The 23563-nt window shown below is 48.0% G+C and overlaps 1 protein-coding gene across 2 annotated transcripts in view; it reads right to left on the minus strand.

Annotated features, from left to right (window-relative positions):
- Positions 1-23563, minus strand: part of RUSF1 (RUS family member 1) — a 182304-nt gene that overhangs the window by 111258 nt on the left and 47483 nt on the right. For both annotated transcript variants that reach the window (XM_085618441.1, XM_085618440.1), the window contains exons 3-4: positions 19418-19495; positions 16196-16310 (exon numbers count right to left, since the gene is read on the minus strand). In XM_085618441.1, the coding sequence (XP_085474567.1) occupies positions 16196-16310; positions 19418-19495 (193 nt within the window). The remainder of the gene's footprint in view (positions 1-16195; positions 16311-19417; positions 19496-23563) is intronic.

Consider the following 23563-nt stretch of genomic DNA (forward strand, 5'->3'; position numbering starts at 1 on the left):
AGCAGGGGAAGGCAGCCAATAGGCATCCTGTCACAGGGAGGTGCGACCACCTCCCAGACTATATTTAGTGTATTGGGGCTGGGTGGGTGCACTTCCAAAGTGCCTGTAAGTCTGCACGAATCGCCCATTTAGTGTCCCTGTGCATACTCCAGTTCAAACCAGTCCTGGGAGCCGTTGGCTCCTGCTCTGGCGCGAAACTAGACAAAGGACAAGGAACTATCCTCCCCACTGTACTGACCCTCCCCTGGGTGTGTCCCCTGAATCTATCCAACCTTCTCCCGTGGGTACAAAAGGGCTTACCTGGCTGTAGGACCCTAGATTTGACATGGACAAGATTCTGATCAGGAAACCACTGACCTTCGACCGTCTGGACACTCTGGACTTCGCCTGGGCCCGACTTTATCTCCCTCTCCGTCCAAAGCATCGTCTGTGCCGTGCACTTATACAGGCTCCGTGCAGGACCAGTGGAGCATCAAGGACAACTAAAGTTATCTCCCTTGGGGTGAAGGAGTCACTCCCCTGACCGGTCTGCTGATCCTGAGCTCCTGCGGATGCAGAAGGCTCCAGCAACACAGGAGGTGGTTTCCTACGTTCCTTGAGGTCGAGCTGCCCTCTCACCACGTTTGAGGCCAGTATCCCTCGTACGAACCGCATAACCCGAACCCCTGGGCACTGCATACTTTTGCAAGTGCATGTGCTTGTTGGCGTTCCCAAACTAAGTGCATTGGGCTATCGCTAGCCCCAACCTGTGCGCACATTTCGTACAAAGGACTTTGACCTCCTCACACTCTGTGCCCTGCAAGCTGTTACTTTGTGAAACTGATGGAGGTCCCCTCACGACTCCTGTGCCTTCGGCCTATGGGTCCACTTGAGGGACAACACTGCTTTTCTTGGGCCCCCTGGTTTCTCCAGGCCTGCCCTGACTCCCCTTGCTGTAGTGAATCCCCTGGTCCTTGCTGGGCCAGACCGTAACCTTCTTTGACCTTCTTCGTGGGTTGCACTGCCAAGGCTTGTTGGTGTCCCAGCCGGACACGGACCCCTGAGCACTCGACATCCTTCGCAGGACAGCTCGCATCCGGCTCCTGGTCATCCTCTACATCTCCTCGTTCCTGCAGTTGTAGAGTCAAGGTCTCCATCATCACACCTGAAGCACCTGACATCGGTGGGCATTCGTCTATTGAGCCCCTGGTCACTCCTGAGTGACCCAGACTCTGTCCCCTCTGCTTTCATTCCATCAAGAATCCACCTGTGGGAGGAGCCTAGCGCGCAACCAAGATGGCCGCGTAGGTGCGAGGCTCCCGAGGACCTCCGCGACCTCCTGAATTAATCCTGGCGATATCCTGTCCTTGTTGAGGGGACTGTGTCGGTGAACCCGAGCTGAGGCGCCACCCGTTTTTCGGGTTCGAATCGGACCCCGGACACCGGTGGGAGCACCGATCGAAGGTTGCGGCCTTCTCCGCGCCGGCCCCCCGGATTGGAGTAGTGGGGCGATCCGGGGACAAAGTGAACAACAGCGGCGGGCAAGGCTGGGCGACTCGCGTACCCCGCGCTTTCACTTTCGCTTTTGCGCCCTCCTTGCCCTCAAGCGAGGTAGGGTTGCGGAGCGGGGTGCGGTGGTGTGGCCTTGTCAAGGTGCCCGGCTGACCCGCCGGATGTGGGTCGTCCTGCGGTCCAGTGGTCGCCCTCCCCCCCCCCCGGAACCCGTGAACTGGTTTATCGGCCCGTTTAAGGAGATTGGCACGACGGTGGGAGAGCAAGCATGTCCACCAAACAAGATGGCGACCGGGCGAAGGTGAAGACGACCCGCCGTGGCCCGGCGCACCAATCCAACAGTATGGACCGCTACACTCTCCAGAAGGGATCTCCGGAGACATCGCGCACATCCCCGGCGGGCCCGACGGAGGCATCTGCTCAGCCGGTGGATCTGACCCTCCGGGACGTCATGGGCGCCATCGCAGAGATGAAGGCCTCGGTGGACCAGCGCTTCGACACCCTAGCGCAAAAAATAGACTCGGTCCTTGTGGATGTGAGCCTCGTGAGGGCTGACTTGTCCAAAACGAACGACCGGGTCGATTCCCTGGCCCACACCACAACGAGCCTCACGACGGATGTGGTGGCCCTCCAGAAGGAGGTGCGCCGGCTCGGCCAGGCGAGCGCCCTGATGGACCGGCGACTGGAGGATTCCGAGGGTCGGGCCCGGAGGAATAATGTTCGTATTGTGGGGGTGCCGGAGGGACGAGAGGCGGAGGCGGCAGATCTTTTTGTGGAAGAATTGATCCTTACCCATCTCCAGCCCCGGGGGCTGAGTAAGCTTTTTGCGGTGGAACGTGCTCATCGGGTCCCTGGGGGCAGACCTAAGGCCGGTGCCCCGCCACGGCCTCTCATTGCCCGGATTTTTAACTTTCGGGACAGAGACGCTATCCTGCAGACCTCCAGGCAACAGGGACCGGTCAAGCTTGATAACATGGATGTGCATTTCTACCCAGACTTTACTCCGGTGGTCCAAAAGCAGAGACTGAGTTTTCTCGGTGTTAAACGTCGCTTACGGGACCTGAACCTTAAGTACTCAATGCTTTTTCCAGCTAAGCTGAGGGTGGAGGTGGATGGTCGCACGCACTTCTTTGACCGGCCCGAGGCGGCTGGGGACTGGTTGGACACTCTGCCTGGAGATCGGGGCCGAGGGGGTGGGGGGGGTGCGGTCAGCGGGGAGGGCCCGCCGGATCAGAATTGAGGGGTGAATAATAGGCCTTGCTCTGGACAACATTCCTTTACCATTTATTGATCGTATATGTTCCCCTCCTATGGAGGTCGTTCGGGGTCTGTTGGGGGCTTCCCTCCTCCTCTGGGGGACTAGTTAGTTTTCATCTATGGGGCGACAGGCACACTGCACTTTGGGGGGGCTGTCTGGGCTCATGCAGGGGTGCAGGGAGGGGGGAGTTCTGTTGGGATGGGGGGGTGGGGGGGGTGTGTTGTTTGTTTGCACCGCAGGGCAAACCCGCTACTGTATTGTTGCTCTCAAGATGCTCTGTGGGGGACGACTGATTGTTTCCACGTACGATGGGGGGTAGGGATTTGACTGTGTTGTCATGGAATGTTAACGGCCTGGAGGATAGGATTAAGCGTGGTGTGGTCCTGCAGTACTTGAAACGTATTTCACCAGATGTTGTCTTCCTGCAGGAGACACACCTTATAGGTAACTCCTTTCATGCTATGAATCGGCGGGGCTATCGTTTGGTGGCCCATTCGGGCTTCACTTCGGGCTCGCGGGGGGTGGGTATCATGATCAAGAACTCGCTCCCGTTGGAGATTGATGAGGTGCGCCATGATGAGAGGGGACGCTACACTGTCCTGGTGGGTAGAATGGAGGGTAGAGTGTTTATTTTTATATCAGTGTACGTCCCGCCTGGGTTACAAGCTACTACATTTGCGGACCTGGGGCGCCTCCTCCTGGACCTTCCGGGTGGCCTGCTGGTGGTTGGGGGGACTTTAATGCGGTAGCTTCTGGGTCTATGGATCGTCATCCCCCTAGGGACCTCCCCCGGGCACAGGCGTGGCTGTCCGGCCTTTTAGACACACTGGGCCTGGTGGATTGCTGGCGCCTAAAGCATCCCGCACAGCTGCAATACACCTTCCACTCGGGTGCCCATGGTAGCCTCTCGCGGCTTGATTACATCCTTGTCCCGGCGGCCTATGCTGGGAGGGTGGGGGAGGTGTGCCATCTGGCGCGGGGTATTTCAGATCACTCCCCATTGCTGTTACATTTCGATGTCGTCCCGAGGGGGGAGGGCAGGGTGGCTCCAATCAATGCATGGTATTTGCGCGACCCCACCATTCGTGCCGACTTGATCAAATCCTTACAGCGATATTTTGACGAGAATGTGGGGTCTGTCCCTTCGGCCATCTCCCTGTGGGAGGCTTTTAAGGTAGTTCTCAGAGGGGAGGCCCTCTCCTTTATCTCCCATGCCCGGAGGCGCGAGCGGGAGGAAGTGACCCGGGTGGAGGCCGAGATTGCGGAACTGGAGGGTGACCTGGGGAGCGGGGTAACGGATGCCAAGCTGCATGTTCTACACCTCAAGCAGGCGGCCTATAGGGCCCTCGTCACGGAGGCGGCCAGGGGCCTCAGTAGAGAGCAGCAGGGGCGATTGTATGATGTGGGTGATAAGGCTGGCAAATTGATTGCGTGGTTGGATAAGAGGGAGAGAGCGAGTCGTGTGGTTCCTTTGATTGAGAGGATGGATGGTGCGTGTGTCACCGAGCCGGAAGCCATTGTCTCCTGCTTCGCGGATTACTTCCGCGAGGTGTACTCCCCGGTTTCCCCCTGCTCGGAGGAAGATTCCCATGCCCTGCTTCGGGACATCGCGCTGCCCTCCCTTACGGTGGAGGACAGGGATTTGCTGGACGCTCCTCCCACCTCGGACGAAATTGCCCTGGCTATTCGCTCGGTTGCATCCGGCAAGGCCATGGGCCCCAATGGTATCCCCATCGAGCTTTACAAGCTACGCCCGGATGTACTAGCGCCCCACCTGCGCGCGATGTTCCTGGCGGCCCACTCGCAGGGTTCCCTCCCGCCGGACCAGCGTCTGGCCACAATCGTGGTGATCCACAAGGAGGGGAGACCCCGTGAGCGGGTCACATCCTATAGGCCGATCTCGCTCTTGAACGCGGAGCCCAAAATCCTCGCCAAGGTGTTGGCCAACCGGTTGGTCGGCGTGGTGGGCGATTTGGTCCACCAAGACCAATCTGGCTTTATACCCCACCGCAACACGGCTCTTAATCTGCGACGCTTGCACGGGGTGCTCGCGCGTGTCCCGTTTGTGCGGGAGCCGGCCATCTTGGCGTCCTTAGACGCCACCATGGCGTTTGACACGCTTGAATGGCCATACATCTGGGCGATGCTGGCGAAATTTGGATTTGGACCGGGATTCATTAGCTGGGTCAAATTGTTGTATTCGGGCCCATTGGCGCAGGTGGTGGTGAATGGGCGAGTCTCGGCCCCATTCGCGCTGGGGCGGGGCACGCGTCAGGGTTGCCCCTTGTCGCCGCTCCTGTTTGCACTGGCCTTGGAGCCCTTGGCGGAGTGGCTACGGTGGCACCCTTCTATCCGTGGTCTCCGCTGGACCCCCGAGCATGAGGACCGCGTGTCCCTCTACGCCGATGATATCCTTTTGTATCTTGCCTCCCCGCGTAAATCGCTGATTGTCCTGGTTGATGTTTTGCGCTCCTTCGGTCGTAACTCAGGCCTCGTCATCAACTGGGCGAAATCCTGCGTATATGTGCTTTCCGGGGAGGCTCCGGCCCTACCACGGGACTGCCCGATCCAGATTGCCTCCCAGGGGTTCCGGTACCTGGGTATATATATTACTCTAGACCCGGAGGCCCGCTATGAGCGGAACTTGCTACCCCCCCTCCAGCGCTTGAAGGAGGACGTTGCGCGTTGGCGGCGTCTTCCGCTTTCGCCGCTTGGCCGAGCGGCCTAGTTTAAGATGATGTCCTTGCCGCGCTTTCTGTACGCCCTCCAGAACACTATGGACTTGGTTCCGGCGCGCTACTTCCGTGAGGTGGAGAGCCTCCAGCGGCGCCTGTTCTGGGACGGGAGGCCGCGCATTGCTCTGGCTAAATTGACGCTCCCGTGGTACGATGGGGGGGTCGCCCTCCCGGACATTAAACGGTATTACTGGGCCTCCCAACTAGCTGCAATTAATCATGGCCTTTACGGGCCCGCCTTGAACCCGGCATTTGAAATGGACAAGATGCTCCTGCCCGGTGGCGATTACAATCGAGCGCTCTACTCTGGCGCGCCCGACTCCCGTCTGACGGGACCGACGCGTGTCATGGTGCGTGTCTGGCACGCGGCTAATGCAGCTATGGGGTGGAAGGACCGTTTGACCCGGGCGTCACCGCTATATGCGTCTGAGAGGTTGGGCTCCCTGTGGACATCGAAGGGCTTTGAGAAGTGGGACACGATCGGAATCAGCACGGTGGGAGATCTCTGGACGAAGGGGGGATTCAAAACTTTTGAGACGCTGCAGACGGAGTTTCAGCTGCAAGGCAGTGAGTACTTTCGGTACCTACAAGTCCGCCACGCGCTGGGCTCCGTCTTTCCGGATGTCGCGTCCATTCCGGAGTCTTCCCCCCTGGAGGACAGAGTGCTGGATGGCCATGTCCCAGACAGCACAATCTCCCTTATATATAAAAAACTGATCAACGACAGATCGTGCCTGCTGACTAGTCTCCGCGAGGCCTGGGTTGCCGACGGGCTGGAACTGGACGACGAGGATTGGATTTCCGCGGTGGCCTCTCCGAAGGAGGTGGCCATCCCGGCTCGCCTTCGCTTCGTCCAGCTTAAGATCCTTCACCGGGTTTACGTGACGGGGCCAAGGCTTCTACGTATGGGCTTTGCTGGTGACGGATTGTGTAAGCGTGGCTGTGGTGCTTTGGCAACTTTCATGCATATACTGTGGGAGTGCCCAAAGGTGGAGCGATTCTGGCGTGGTGTGCATGAGGTTCTGCGTGTGGTTACGCGTGTCGCGCTGTTGCCTGAAGCGAGGAGATGCTTGCTGAATGTGTGGGAACCAAATGACTATTCGGTCCCGCAGACGCGGTGGGTGACTCTGGGATACATGATAGCTAAGCGTGACATTGCTCAATTGTGGGGATCCCAGAGGCCCCCGGCGGTGTTGGCCTGGAAAGAACATATGGATTGGTGTATGTTTCGTGAAAAGGTGGTGTATGTGGCGAGGGGTAAGCCTGGGGCGTGGGTGAAAATCTGGGGCCCCTGGAACGCCTACCGCGGGGGTATTTGTGAGCCGCCACTGCTACCGGCTGCCTCGCCAGCTCCGTCCCCCTAGCCGACCCCCCTCCCTCAGCCGTGGGCACGTGGTTCCCCAGTCCCTGATCTACTCCCATTCCCCTCTTCAGAGTTTTGCTGCTGGTTGGGACCCCCCACTTACGGAGCACGTGCCGTCACTTTGGATTGCGGGTTGCCTTGCGGGTGTGGTTTTTTTGTGTTGTTCTGTTTTGATAAAAGGAAACCGTATTGTGGGCTTGGAGTTATGCGGCCTGCGCTATTGATGTCTCCTGCTTTACCAATCTGCACCGCCAAGAGACTCTTACTGTATGTATGTCATATGCTTTTGTCACTCTAGCGGCCGGCCGGGTGGTTGTAGGCCCATACCTGTAACTTTTTCAAAATGCAATAAACGGTTTCAAAAAAAAATAAAAAAAAAAAAAAGAATCCACCTGTGGGTTCCACCGGACACTTTTCTTCTTTCCAGCAGTGGTATTTCTTTGAAGACTCATTTAGAACAACAGCGGTTTCCAACGCCACTTCTACCCTATGCACCCGGCTTCCCTGGGATAGGTAACTCTGGTACTTCGGTATCCACGGGTGGGTGGCTCTCCAACCTTCTAGGTTCCAAAGGGTTTCTTCGTAATCCACTGGGAAGGGTCCTTAAACTTTAAAACTACAACTGCGACTCTCCCACTGAATTGTACGTGGCAGGCAGTCATGTTCTCACACTGCATCCTTCCTCCGTGGGGTTCCGACTTACTCACCTTGGGTGGTTCCTTGGGGTCCCAGCGATTCTACATCCTCTAGACACTGTCTTGACTAGAGTCGTGGTTCTAATACCACTATTTTAGTATATGGTTTGGTCTCCCCTGGAACCCACTGTGTATTAGTTACGATTGTTTCTGTGCTACAGTATTGGGTGCTTATCTGCGTGTAGCAGATACTGTGAGGTATTTAAAGTGTGTTATAATAATAAATACATATTTTTATAACTACTGTGTGGTTCTGCATTCATTTAACCAATACAATAAGATTGCATTCTGGTAAAACAGGCTGCTTAACATTCCTTCAAGACTAAGCCTGAAGGCTGCTCTCCACAGCTACCACTTGGATAGCTTTCTACGGTTTACCTTTGACCTCTTAAATCATCATAAGGGTTGTTTGGACTGGTGCAAGGTGCCCACTTTAATTAGTGGACATCATATACCAGGCCAACTTCTCACAATTAGTTTTACTGGTTTGTAGTTTATGAACAATGTTTACAAAGAGTAACTTACATTACATGTAAACCGTCAGTATGGTGCTAACAGTCAATCAATCAAAGATAGCTTTATTCGATTTTACATTAAAATCATAACAGCAGATAGAGTAATTACAAACAGTAAAACAGTAACAATTAATGTTTAAAAATCTATATACAATACATAGTTCGTAAATACCAAAACCCCTTGCTCCAAGGGTGCAAGGATAAAACAACAGTCATACAAACTCATGAGGATTTCAATCAAACCATGGTGGATCTGCATCTAATCACATATTTCAGGTACCTAGACACAGCGGTAATAGTCATTTCATCAGATAAGGTCAATAATTTAAATAATGCTGGTCTGCATTGTCTCAGGTTCCAAAGTTTAAGGAGAGGTAGTAAATATCTTTTCCGCCCCCACTCGTAAAATCTACAGAACAAAACGGAGTGAATGATTGACTGGGTGGAAGAATCATCACACGGACAAGTCGTTAATTGCGATGACCAATCATTTTGGGTAGGAAAAGTTAACATCCTGAAAAAACTTCCAGTTCTCAAACGAGCTAACAGCATTCTGCTATAACTTGTCTGATCGGGTGACAAATAAAGCGGTAGCCCAGGATTTTGCAGCAGGAATTGATGATAAACAACAGAGGCCTTTTTTCCCTCGAGGCACCAGCGTCGATCTTCCAGATGGGCAAGGCAAACTTCTTTCAGAGCCTGTCTGGAAATCGAAGACATTGTCTCGGGGGAATCATAAAATTCAAGGCGTCCGATATTCTTAAAAAATTCCTGAACATAAGAGAGCCACTGGATCTTTTTAGAGCCTTCAAGTTTGATACAATCAGCAATAATCGCCCTATTAAGAGCAGTTTCTGCTGTAGTCCAGATATTATGCCACAACAAGATAAGACTGATTTTAATTAGATCCGAGATAAAAGACAAGGCTAGTTCTTTGTGACAAACATAGGAAGAGGTGGAGCGGGGAACAGCGAGCAGGTAGCAGAGAAAACCATTTTCCTTTATTTGAATTTCATGGCAATCTCCAACCCCCCATATACCAGCTCCATACATAGCCGTCGATACACATTTCGCCTTATATATGTCAATCAGGATGCGTACTGGCCTACCCCCTAGCTTATTTGCGAATTGCTTCAGAGCGCCAATAGCCCGTGAAAACGCTAAATTCCTAATCGTGATCGCTGATCTCCAGGTACCCCTCTTGTTAAAAACAATTCCTAAATAGGAAAAGGTATCGATTAAGCCTATCTGTGATTTTTCTAAGTGAATATTACAGGTAATATTTACCTTGTTCGAGGAGCACATAGTGAAGGTCTTTCCAATATTAATCCTAAGGCCCCTGTCTCCCATGTATGCCGAGAAGCTGGTTAAGGCCTTCTGGAGGCCGATTTGTGTTCGGGCCATAATGACCGCGTCATCGGCATACAGAAAGATAGGGACAAGTTCACCATCTATTTGCGGGTAGTCCACCTCTGTTTTTAATAAATGGTCTGCCACCCCATTTATATATATATTATATATATATTAAAAAAAAAAAAGGAGCCAGGATACATCCCTGGCGGACACCTTTCTCAATTGGGAATTTGGGCGTGCATTCTCCCAGTTTTCCATAGCGGACTTTAGCCCCTGCTCCTCTATATAGCTCTATCAAAAAATTAAGAATATTAAAATCAATACCAAGATCTGCTAAGGTAGCCCACAAAATATCATGATTCAAGCAGTCGAAGGCCGAGCTGAGGTCTACAAAGGTCATAAATAAATTTCCCCTTTTTGCTGCCGAATATTTACCTATTACTAAGGCCAAGTTTAGGCCTTGTTCGACAGTGCCAAGACCTGACCTAAAGCGGTACTGGAATTTCGAAAGAACGGTTTTCTCCTCAACCCATGATTGGAGGCGATTTAAAAGAATTCTGCCCGCTACCTTCATTAGCGAGTCAAGGAGGGAGATTGGCCTATTGCATTTAGGATCGTTTTTGTCCCCCTTCTTAAAGATGGGGACTACAATAGCTTCCTGCCAGGTAGTTGGAAAACCCTTGATGTTACAACTGTTTAAAAAGTTGGTCATCAGCGGTGCCCACAGGGCGACGTTATCCTTATAGATGTGAAGTGGAATACCGTCTGGGCCTGGGGCTTTACTATTTGAACTATCTGCCAATGCTAATTCCACCTCGTCTAAAGAGAAGACTACATTAAGGGGAAATAGGACTAATGCATCAGGTTCTGTGGTGCTCGTAACTCCCACCAATGAACTCATTAGTCCAGTACGAGTCTCTTGTTTGTATAACTCGGTGAAATGTTTAACCCAGAGCGTTTCTTCAATGACAATCTCTACCTGGTCAGAGTTTCTCCCCACAAAAAATGGGGCATTGACTGCATTCCAAAATGCAGTCGTATCTTTTAATGCACTCGCTTTTAATAGGGCTTCCCAGGCAGAGTGCTTCAAATCCTTCCTCCGTTTTTTTAAGGCATCCTTATAGGAAGCTCTGGCTACTCTAATATCTAGCTGGTTTCTTGGGTTTTTTTTTTTAAGTTCTGGATCAAATGAGAATGTGCTTTGGTGCACTCTTGATTAAACCATCTCTCTATTCTACTGTGACCCCCTTTCGTGCTGTACCAGTTAACTTGTTGCTAATGTGGACTGAAATCTTGTCAAAAGCTGCAATGACCTTGGTGGGGTTAGGGTTCTCCTCTAAACAGGTCATAAAATCATTTTTCTGTTCTACTACCAGGTTCTCTAAGAAATTAGTCGGATTTACCTTACTCCATTTAATAACGTATCCATTGGTTCTAGCCAAGGAAATCCCATGTAAATAGATATTTTCCACCACATTGGTGGCTTTACTGTCTCTCTGCCCTATTTCAAAACTAGAGCCAATTGGATAGTGGTCACTAAGTGCAATGTGCTCTAAGTTAAACGAGAGTACACTGCGGTGATAATTGTTAGAGACCAATGTAAAGTCTATAATAGTCCGGGACCCCCGCCCACAAAAGGTGGGTTCGAAATGGATCGGAGGAACACAAAGTTCATTTACATAGCCCAGGTCCCACTCAAATAGAAAATGGTTTAGTAAATTTCCGAGTACAGAATGCTCAAAATGAGTACAGGGATCACCCCTAAGATTCACCATGCCACATATCTCCGTTTCACTGTGCATACATAAATGGCAATTAAAATCCCCCGTTAAAATGATAAAGTGTTCTTTTTGGTCAGATCCCAATCCTTACGGACAGCATCATTTAATTCCTCTAAGGTCCTTTGTAAAGCGGCCTTTGGGATATTATTGTGAAAATTAATCAGGAGGATAGGGTGGTTTTTGCCTGACCTTAGGGAGAGAAGTTGATAGTATTGAGATCCCCCGTTGGGTAAGCATTTACTGGTTATATTACTTTTATTCGATATGTAGGTACATAGCCCCCCAGAACACCTCCCTCTATAGTTAGTTTGCGCTGCAAGGAAATGTGTGCGAAACCCCACCATATGTATCTCATCCTTCACCCAACATTCCTGCAGGCAAATTACTTCAAACCTATCTATAAGTTCCACAAAGATAGGGTCCCTAATTTTGTTTGAAAGGCCCGCTATGTTCCATGATAATAACCCCATCCTAGTCTTTTGGGCACGTCGTGATGATCCTATGTCTAGCGTGGTGGGATTCGAAGTATAACCTGGGCTTAATAAAGGAGCCAAAGTCATTTCATCATCCCTTATGATCTCAACAGGAGACATACTACATGCTGGACTATCTATCCTGGGCGACTCGGTTGAGGTTTTAACTTGTAAGCTTAACCATGGGTTTTCGTCTACTATGGGGCAAAGAGGGTTGGAGGGAACTACTTGTTCCGTAAGCTTTCCCACGGGGATCGGGTCCAGTCAGTCCACCATCTCCAAACACTCATATCTATTGGTGGTCTGTATGCCTCTCCAAGGTTCTCTAAAGGCTCGCTCTCCATTATAACCAAAGTTACCATTCCAATCCCCCCAATCGCTCCCCCAGTCACGTCTGCCTACTTTGCGCCAATTTCCCTCATAAGCATCATAGTCAAAACCAGGGCGCCAACTGGGAGGGTAAAAGAAAGAGAGACGTTTAGTCTGAATCCCGTCATTTCCTCCATGCAAACTCCAGGAACATATGTGATCGACCATATAGGGATCCTCAAAATTTATCACAACACAATCACCCTGGGTTGTTTTCATTTCCTTCCCTATCCAATGTACCCTACGGACCGTTAAGATCCTACTAGGGTGATTTGGGGGTGGTGGTCGGTTGATGTTTAACCAATGTATGACCTTATTTTTCAATGACCAATTCAGTTCTTCCTTGTGGTCATTTAACTCAGGGACCCCTGTCATCACTACCACATAAGGGGCTGACTCGGGTGGTAAGTTTACAATGGGTCTACCAAAGCCTCCTCCCCCAAACCGAGCTTTATTAGGAAGTGGAGGCAAAGGCCCATTTGTTTTCACTTCCTGGATGGGGTGATTGGTAGTATTCTTGGAGCTAGTTCCCTTATTGTTATCTGTAGTCGCAGAGGTCTTAGGTTTTGGCTGCGACTCAGTAGTAGGTATAGTTTTAGTGTTAGCAGGGGTCCCCCCCCCCGTATTTTTACTCAGTGGCTTGGGAGGTTGATTTACTTTAGCCACCATTCTTTTAGATACAGTATTAGGTGTTCCATTTTTAATAAGAGCTAATAATTCAAATAGCAAATTCTCTACACGGGACAATCTAACCTCCAATGGGGAAAGATGGAATTTAAATAAATTATCTATTTTAATTAAAAGTCGCCCCTCAACTTCTTCAGTATCACTGTCGGACACAAGGATAGCAGAAGCCTCGGGGCACATTGGCATTACACCCCCGTTTGTCGGATTAATTTCAGGGTGTGACTGACCTGAAGGTGCTATGTGATCAGGTTCCTCTCTAGTGTTATCTAACATTTTATGTGTAACACCAACTTTTTCTATATTCTTCTTTTTTTTAGTTTTTTTCTTTGGTATAGCGCCCTCCCGCCTTCCCCTGGACTGTCTAGTGACGTTACTTTCAGTAGATAGGTTCAGGCTGAGGTCCGGGGTTTTTTCCAGGGCAAGGCTTAGCTGTGAGTCAGTTAGAAACTGTGATACCGATAAGTCTACCTCGGTCGGTACGCTATAAATTTCAGCGTACACGAGGGCTCTGTCCTTAGCCTTATCAGGAGTCTTTACGGCTGAGATAAGACCCAGGGACGATCTTCTTGCGAGGGCAAGATCCTGTGAGACTCTTCGTTCCAACTGGGTTATCTCTTGATCGATAAAGGAATTTGCCCTTGTTATAAAATTGTCTATTGGACCTATAAGTTTCCCCCCCCCCGCTGCAGTTTTGCTCCGTGTGCCTCGGGTAGACATCGTAGTAGATGGACCCGGGGTGTGAGTAAAAATGAACGCCTATAGTAGTAGATGGTGGAGAACAAGTCAAAACACTCGAACAGTGACTTACAAGTTAGAAGGGTTCAGAGGTTCGAGAAAGGGCCCAGTCCAATCTCTATCGGTCACTAACGGGCACAAACGGGCCCGCCCTTGGCCCGCGCGCGTCCCACGGGCCGGGGATAAGAGTCGATCTATATAGTAGGAGCGAACACGCCCCTTTGCAAGCAACACAGGTGATAATTGACCAGCCCACTTTTTGAAGATTAGCGATAGAGGCGGGAAGAGGACCAGCTGCGGCAGGTCAGGCCGCACAGCACGCTGGTCCTCGTAGTCCCGCTACGGGCCTCTGTGTAATGTTCCGGTAGAAAGATGAAATCCTGAAAATCCTGAAATCCTGAAACTAGTAGAAAGATGGGACAGCACAGCACGAGCGGCACCTGCGAAGCGTGGAGTCACACGTTCCAAGGAGACAAACCCAGGAGAAGAAGCGTCCACGGGGCTACAGCAACACGCTTTGTCAATCCTGGGGTAGTGCTGCCCTCCTACGCCTTGAGCGGCTCCCGCTATCGCCCAATTATCACCTCTCCATTTCCCCGCAGCACACCTCTGCTCCAGTACTCCGGTGCTCCTCGCCTCCGGCCTCCTCTCCGGCCTCCTCTCCGGCCTCTATACCCTAAGTAGGTGATGATCAGCTCTGCACGGAGTCAATTTAGCCCTCGGTTTCTTCTCAGAACACAACAGGCGCCGCTTCAAACAGGTTCCTAGACTTGGTCCCAGCCTGGTGAGAGAGCTAACAGAGCTTGGGTTCATGGCGTACAGCAAGTTATGCACAAGAGATGCTTTACACATCCATCAGCATACAGCAGTCTGAAAAAGTACACCTAAGTACATTGCCCTGTTTAGGAAAAGAGATGTAATGCAACCCTGGCAGCTCTCTGAGGAGGCCGCTTGTGCATCTAGTGATAAACAGATTAGTCTAACAGAAACAATAACCTCAACCCACCCTTGCCCTCCTCTCAAACAGCCACACTCCTTGAATTAAGCAGAAGAGATCACGCAACAGGGTGAAATTGCCACGTGGAGTCCTGGATCATAGTGTGCGGAAAGCAATGCACTCCCTAAGCATGTCTAATGATCAGTCAAAACTTTAGTTTACAACTCCCTCCTCCCCATCTGTTAGCGAGACAGTCAGGGTATCTGGGGCTTGTTGAACAGCAGTTTGCAAAGTAACCAGGATGGTGTCCCAGTTGGTTCTTATAGCGTATTTGTGTAGCCCTAAACGGACTTCCAAGTGTAAGGGGACGCCTAAGCTGTGAGGGATTGCACTCAGGCTGGGAGTGCTGGGGAGTCTTGCGATTTCCAGCATCGAGTAATGAAATATAGGGCTGTTAGAAACCCCCGGTCAAGGAGGAGAGATGTGACCTTGTTTTTCTTGTTCTTACGGTATAGGCCTAGAAGGCATACCTCCCATATATGCAGTGCTGGGCATCCCGTACAGGTGACACGCAACACACTGCCAGTACCGCTGTAGGGATGGGCACAACCATAGAATATGAAGGACGTCTGCGTCCACCAGACAACGGTGACAGGCAGTTTGTCTTCTAGAAATAGTGTTCATCCTGGCAGGGGTGAGATACAATATAGAGTTGACTAAGACGGAAATGGGCATTGTGGGGGATGTAGACCAAACTTTTCAACAGGGCTGCCCATTCCTTGTCCGTACAGGGACCAGTCCAGTCCTCTTCCCATCTGCGACGGAGGGATGTGAGCTTTAGTGCAGCATGGCAGGACAGCGAATCCACATACTAATGGATCAGGTGTCTGCCCGGCCCCATCATGTGGAAGTACTGCAGGGTGATGCGAGTCAGGTGCACCTGTACCATATCACCCCAGCTATTCCCCAACGCTGCCACCAGCGAGTTGTACAGGAGGAAATGGCCCAGTGGTAGGCCGTCCTCCTCCATCAAAGGCTCATAAGATGGAAGGCTACAGTTGCGGTAGAGATCTCCTATAGTGTGAAGACCCGCCACGTGGCAGGCAGTTAGTTCCGCTGACAATATAATGATGTACCGTCTGGACGTGCCAAGTAAAGATACTGCAGGAGTCACTGTACGCATTAGGTAGAGAGATCTACGATAGCAGTGTTATGTCACTCTCAGAAGTAAGGGATCAGGTGTTTGCGCTCATGTGCAGGGCTGAAACAGATGCAGGGTGTCCAATAGGCACCAAGCCGGTGCAGACATCGTTGTGTCTGAAAGCTGTAGACCTGCCAGCCTTCCCACTGTTACATCATTACAGTGAATTTCAAGCAGGTTATTCATGTTACTGGCTTCCAATAGAAGCCATACATACATAATAAAGAATTTACAGACTAAACGAGAATAAATGAAGAACATACATAAACATGTGTAGGATTCATACAAAACAAGAAAGGGGACCATACAAGAGCTAGTAAAAGAGGTCATGAAAGAATGTGTAAGGCATCTGATGCAGGAACACCCAACCAATGGGTAAAGAGGGGAAGGGGCACAGACGATCAGTATATAGGCGCAAGTACTGGACAACAGAGATAATAGTGAAAGAGCCCAGAACATTCAAGAATGTGTGAAGGAGGTTATAAGCAATGAGAAATATATGAAGGATATCGTGCATTTAAAGTGACGTAAAACATATTTCACATATGAAAGATGACGTATGAATACTTGGTGTTATTTGCAGTGCTAGGAGGGGCCATCACCTTTAAGGATCCAGGTAATTGTGGCTGCTGCCACTGTGGCTGACTCATTACCAACACCAACCCCACGGAGCATTGCCTGAGTTGCCAAAGTCCCTGTGACGCTGCTCGCAAAGGCCTGCAGGAGGGGGAAAATAAGATGGATCAGCAGAAAATCAGACTGCCTCTGAACGATTCAAGTGTAAGAAAGTAAGAGAAAGGCCTTAATGGTTCCTTTTGTGAACTCCTGAGAGGCCTGCCACAAACCCTCAATGTCCCCACCCCAAGTAAGATCTCAATGATTTCTCATCTGCCCCTTCGGAGAGGCTTGAATGGATTCCTCTACAACCCCTACTCCAAATTGAGTCCCTACTGTTCTCCACATCTCCTTATAAAGAGACTTCAATTGTTCATCCCAGAGTCCTTAATGTCTTCTATTACCTTCTGGAGAGGCCTAATAGTTCAATTTTTCTGCACAACAGAAGTATCAATGGGTCTTGCAATTCCTTCAGACACACAATTGAGACTTATTGTAGTTTTCTCTCACGCCCTCCAAGGATACCTCAATAGTTTATTTCTTTTGCTCTATTAAGAAGGATCTGCGTTTTCTCCCAAAACCAATCCATAGAGGTCTCTATAATTTCAACTATCTGACCTCGAGAGTGAGGCCTTTGACAATAATAACATCAACATCATTATTCATAATGCTAATTAGTTTATTATGTAGTCTTCTTATGGACTTCAGATGTTTCTAGGTGCTGTAAATACCAGGCAAGACTGTTCCCCATTTTAATGGTGCTCAATCTATTGACCTCAGAAGAACAGATGGCATATTTGGCCTAGCCTGGATGGCTTCAACTATGCCCTTCCTGATCACTCAATGGTTTCTCCCATGTGCTTTACCAAGATCCCTCAGCACTTCCTACCACAAACATAATAGTTGCTCCTCTCACTCATACATAGGCCTCAAAGTTAACTTCCAACTCTCCAAGGTAGACTCAATGTTTCCTTGTTGTGTGACAAAGTTTTAATGGTTTCACATACCCTTACATAAAGAGGATTTCAAGGTTCCTCCCAGGCAGGCTGCAATGGTTTCTAAGTTACCAGACCCGGTAGGCCTTGATGATTCATTTGTCCATGTACAGGGGCCTTACTAGTTCCTTCAATATCCCCCATAAATGAGTAAACACGTCCACTTATGCATACTCCGAGGTATCAATAGGTTCTCCCATACCGTAATGGAGCTCTAAATAGTTTTTCAGCTTCCCTCCAGAAATCCCTCACTGGTTTTACCCATATCCCTAGGAAAGACCTAAATGTTTTCTCATATCTCTTTCACAGAAAGCCACTATAGATTCTCATATACCCTCCCGAAAACGATCCCATTGCTTTCAGCTACCAAACATTCAGATGTGTTCAATGATTTCCTATATAACCCTTCTAGAGCCACCTCAACAGTACGCCCACAACTCCTCCAGGATGCAACAATTCTTCTTTCAATATAGAGACACAATAATTGGGCCCATCCCAATATTGAGAGAAGCGAGAGGTTTCCTACATCCACATTCAAAGAGGCACAATACTTTATTTTGCCTCCCCTCCCCCCACTTCTAGAATCCTAAGTGACCTCATGGTTCTTCATACACTTCTTCTATAAAGCGTACAACAATGGACATTCCCTTCCCTTACAGCAATCCCCCAACAACTTCTCCCATGCCCGCCCAAGAAAGACCCTAAATGTGTCTGTCGTACCACTTCAGAAGATTGAAGAGTTTGCACCATATACCATGCACAGGTGACTCAATGGTTCCTTAAACTTAAATCTTAAATTCCAAAACTTAAATCTTTGATCCTGCTTCCTTAGATTAATTTGTCTACTCCATTCGGTTTGCAGAGAGGTCCCAGCACTCTGTGGGATTAAGCCACTCATAAAAAGAAACCGCAAAGCCTTCTTCCAACTTCAAAGCAAAATATATATATCAAAATTATCTCCGCTCCCCCACTGCAATACAGTCTCAATGGTCCCCAGCTTTCCTACACTGACAGATCCCAATGGTCACTTGTGTCCCACCCACAAAAATGCCCCTTTATGAGTGTGTCGTATTTTGGTGCGGGCAAGCTGGGGGACAGAAGTCTCTAGTTTTAGTCTCGACCCCCACAGAAATAGAGTAATTACAAGATTTTTCCCTGGAACAAAGGATAACCGTACAAGCCAGGAAATACCTTTTTTTACTGTTATTTTCTCTAATTCGGAGAACAAATCTGCTGAAATGTTCTCCCTGCTCAGAGCAGGCAGACATTTTCAGGAAAACAGCTTGAGAGAGTAGAGTTGGGCGAGTTTGGGGTTCGGAGCAATGTAACCGTAGGCCAGTGGAGCATGCATGGGTCACTGCAGGGGTCAGACATTGCCAAGATATGCCCATGACTGCAGCCTTACCCCTATCCCTGCAGCAGTTTCAATAGTTTTGCGTCTGTAGCCAGAGAAACCAGACCCTGTCTTCGGGCCTGGTAATATAGGGCCTGGAATCAACAACCAGCTCCCTTTATTAACACTCCGGGGGAGAGACACAGATTTTCCTTTGTAGGAAGGTTTAAAAACCTTTATCGTACAGGGCAGCAATATTTCAAATTTCGTCCCCATCACATCCTGACAAGTACCAAGGCATTTCCAGTTCCTCCTACCCTTCACTTCCATCTTAAGCCAAGGTGTTCCCTTCTCCTGCTCTCCCTCTGTAGGACCTTCGTTTTCCTCATGATTAGTTTCCCATTGCCCTGCTTAGTGCCTTTCCCACCACAGTGCCACCCTCCCTTTCCTCAGTACTCTAGCCCTCAAACTCACTCAGTACCAAGTACATTTGTTGCAGCCCATGTTAAGTATCCACTGAGTGACTGCAACCCTGTGAACACATCTCCCCTCACCTTCTGTGACCACATCGCTAGTGTTTAAGGCCCCCCTTTGTGTCCACACCTCCCTAAACGTCACATCTAAATTCTCACCCTTCTCAGCGCTCTTAACCTCCTTAGTGCCTTGCCACCCTGAGTATACAGGCCCACTCAGCGACTGCACCCCCCCCTTCAATGACCACACGTTTACTACAGTGCCCTCACCCCGATAGTGGCCTTATCTTTTCCTTTAACCACATCCTTGGCCCACAGTGGCCCTCACTCCTCAGTGTCTCTCACCAGCATCCAAGTTCCCGCCCACGTCAATGACTGCATCCAATTCGGGATATACTTTCCACTCACCTGCACTGTGTCCCAGATCTGGTAGGAAAGGTAATCTTCACTCACACTCTCAGGGTAACCCTGAGGCAAAAAAACAGACTGTGAAAAGAAAAGGCAATAGGTTTAGTTTAAGTGCGACTGGGGAGGTGCATCAACGGCAATACCTGTAACCTGAAAGCTATAAATGTATGCTCAAGAGAACTGTATTTCAGAGACCCTAGGAACCTTATAGTGAGAATGGTGGATGTACCATCCAGTTGCAGCAGAGGAAATACATTTGAAAAACTCTTGCAAAGACTCGAACCTTTTAAAGATGGCTGTCGCAATGAAGCTTGTTCTTCAAGAGGCAGTTACCCAAGGATCAGTCACCTCATGGAGAAAAACTCTGATGTCCAATCAACCAAGCCCTGGTACCACAATGAATTACCATTAGATAAAGTACCTACTGAAAGTGTAACCCAAAGCAAGGGCTCATTTCCACTAGCCATGTTAAAAGTGTCCCAGACCTACAGTTTTCTCTCATCAGTTCACGCACATTTGCAGGCTATTGCACTGTGCAATGGTGGGGGCACCAATGAAACAAGTGACAGGCTAGCGAGTCAAAACTGAATGCCCGGTCCGACGATACTTCCAGTAGAGTCACTGCTGCCCAGCGGAAGAGTCTGGTGCAGTTCCACAATCAGGAATACCAGTCTTCTGCTCTCCTAACAAATACAGGAGCTACAGGAACTGGACTACAGTCATTTTTTGATGGCTGTTCCATTGCCACCCACCTTCAAAGTAGGAGCAAGGTGACTGTGTGCAAGATGAGTTTCAGACCTAGTGCAGTCTCCTTCTGTGAGACATCAGCTCCTGTAGCACCAGTCACCTAACAAGCAGCCGGAACTGGTTTATATCAGAGAACTACACACTCTCAGGACTAGGGTATTTTACAGTCCTTAATAGCAGTAACAGAACTTAATAGCAGTAATTAGTTTAGATTTGCAGCCAGGCTAACACCTCTAACAGGGCCATGGTGAAAAAATGTGCTCAAATGTAAAATATGCCAGTTTTTCATCTGTAAGTGCAGTGCTTATGGTGCTTACTCCTGGGTTCGGGTGGACAAATACAAACAGGTCCTGTCTAGTGATCATGGCTCATGCAAATCCCGATGCTAGGAGTAATACAACGTGGTAAATGGGCTGCACTGTTTGCAAGTTATTATTTTTCATTACTTAATTTCTAGGTGTAACTGGAGCACCAATCATTGTTACATGCGCCAAATACATTTACACGCAGATATAAATGTTCCCCAGAAGTGTTTGATTTAGAATGGATGTGTAACATAAAATGTGTTTATTTGGTGGCCTAAGTATTAATTCTTCATTGAAGGATTTTCCAGTGGTGAAGAATTTATCCATGGAATGGAAAATTATTAAAGGTTTACGGAGTAAAGAATCATGATGTTATTAAAAACAAGGAGGCTAGCGTTATGCATTAAACCTTTCATTCGCTCCTTCTGAGCAGCAACCTTAAAAGCTTCCAAATCAGAACTTTAAAACATTACAATATAATTTAGAACTCTCAGCCCTATAAGTACTCCATGACCGCCATGTTCTTCCTTTTTTGTTTGTCTCCTTTCTTCACTTTTTCTTCTAAAAGTCTTCTGCATCACTATCTTCAACCACTCCTAAATATGTGCAAAATAAATCGCACACATATATCCAAATCCCAACCTATAACATTCAAGAATTTCCTAAAATAATTTTCATTCCCTTAAATACTTAACAAATCAAATGACAGTAAATCTTAGAAGATTTCCCCACCCACAACTTCTACACAAGGGAAGGGTGGGTAGGATAATGCTAGTCTCCTTGTCTGTAATAAAATTGTGATTCGTTATTTAGGAAACCTTTAAAAATCGTCATTATATAGCAAGACAGGAGGGTAACATTATGAATGTTCAAAGTTTTTCAAAACACATTTTAAAACATGTTCTACCGCTTTAAAATATAACCTCCTGAATGTTTCTGCTGTAGACCAATCTGCCGCATTCAGGATATCCTCTAATCTTCCTCCTATCATACAAGCTTTACTTGCCATAGCACCCCTGACAGAATGAGCTGTAATAGTTGACATATCCACACCTGCCTCCTTCATTACAGCCTTTACACATCTGGCTATTGTTGCACTTGAAACAACCTTACACAGTTTTACAAAAGATATCATATCCTTTAAGCATCGTACCACACACAAATTTGGCAAATCGTTAAATCTAGAATAATAATGGACGCCAACATAGTTTTTGTCCTCTAACAGACTTCAACAAGCATTGGCATAGCCAATAGGTCTCGCCTCTGGGACCTTGTAAGTGCTTAGCCAGAGCTATTGGCTTTGGCAATGTATTTAAGTTATGACGTAAAGCAGCATGGCTACTGTGCAGCATGTTGAAAAGTTATAATAAAAAAAGTGTTAAGTATTTTTGTTACCTTATATGCAACCAATAAGACATTATATAGAACTGAACGACCCTATTAAAAAAAGAATTAACATAAAAAATGTCTTCTAGTTTTCTTATTCTTGCAATGCTTATTGAGAAGAAGTGGAATTAAAAGTATTATTTTTTCGAATATTAGAAGTAAGACCAGTAATCTTTCTAATATGGTGGGAAAACGTGGGGGGGGGGGGGTGGTGTTCAGCTCATTGTCAAATCTCCTGGCATGTATATATAAGTGAAACCTCAGAACCGCAAATAGGTATGTTCACAATTGCAAAACCCTTTCGAAATTGGGAGAAAATGGTTTTGTGCTTGTAAATTGCCTCTTTTTTTTGCAATTATATATAGCACTAACTCTGACCCAAAGGTATTTGAGTGATTTACGTGCACACCAGTTACATTGCACACATGCACATTTATTTTTGGTAGGCAAGGGGAGATTAAGTGATTAGCCCAGAATACACAGATAGACACTACAATAGACACATTGAAGTATACTTCCATATTCACACAATAACGTACATAGGCTAAGACCAGGGCCACTGGAATTATACGGCACGGCTAAGTAAATAATGTGCCAGGAGAGGCAAAATTACATCAACTCACCACAACTGAAACAGACTAGGTATGGAGATCGGTTGATAAACACAAGACCTCAAACACACTTACAGTCGCATATCACAGCCTAAACAAAAACACGAACACACACACACCTATGGAGGTCAAACACAGATACCTGAAAACAAACACTTGAAGAGAGACAATAATACATAAACACACACACAAAAAATTAGACAGGGAGACATGCTTATGAGCACATGTTTGACATAACAAACCTGTAAATATGTTGTTTGTCGGCAGCACTGATGACGCTGTAAATTCACAGTGCCTCTGCGCCACAAAATAAAATGTCTCCTGTATTTCTAAGACTGTTTTAATTTTGCGCATGGTGCACATGAAAGAGCACGCAAAAATACATCAATAAACCTTTGTACAAGGCAGAGTTGAACAATTTCTAATTGTGTACTTCGATCCAACTGAATAATTTTTTCTGAAAAGCGGCCTTTAACGCCATTCAAAAGGGTTCCTGAAAAAGCATCTTTCACTAATGTGCCCAAATTCTAAATCGGTCCCTCCGCTGCTCTAACCAGGATCACCAAAGCGCCCCGAGGTCGGACCTGGGTGCATGAAGCACACTGTGTGATTCGTTTAACCTGTGTCATTCTTTCATGAACCTATTTATTTATTTGTTGGTGTTCGTTAGTTGATTCACTCATCCATTCAAAATGTAGCGGGGTTATGTTAAACACGTGATCAGATTACCCACCTAGTGATGTAACGAAACTTCCTCATTGCATTAACCACAAGCCACACCTGTATGTGGCATACACGGAAATAAAGAAAAGATTTGCACAGTGGGTTAGGTTGGTGAGTTCAGCTCCAGCCTAAGAGGAAATGTGTAAGATGCAGTTAACTGGTTTGTTCTGGAATGGCACAATTAGCATTTCAGTCCGATCGGTATTAGTAATTTAAGCGCTAATACGTAATTTAGGTTGTGATGCTTGCTATTGTAAAGCCCAGTATTATATTAGACTCATTGAAAATATAGGACTTTATGAAAACATTTAAAAACTATTAGGGGGAGGCTCCATTCAATTCACTTTAAAATGCCAAATTCTTACGAAATATAT

The sequence above is a fragment of the Triturus cristatus genome, chromosome 7, assembly GCF_964204655.1.
Source record: "Triturus cristatus chromosome 7, aTriCri1.1, whole genome shotgun sequence".
Taxonomy (NCBI): Eukaryota; Metazoa; Chordata; class Amphibia; order Caudata; family Salamandridae; genus Triturus; species Triturus cristatus.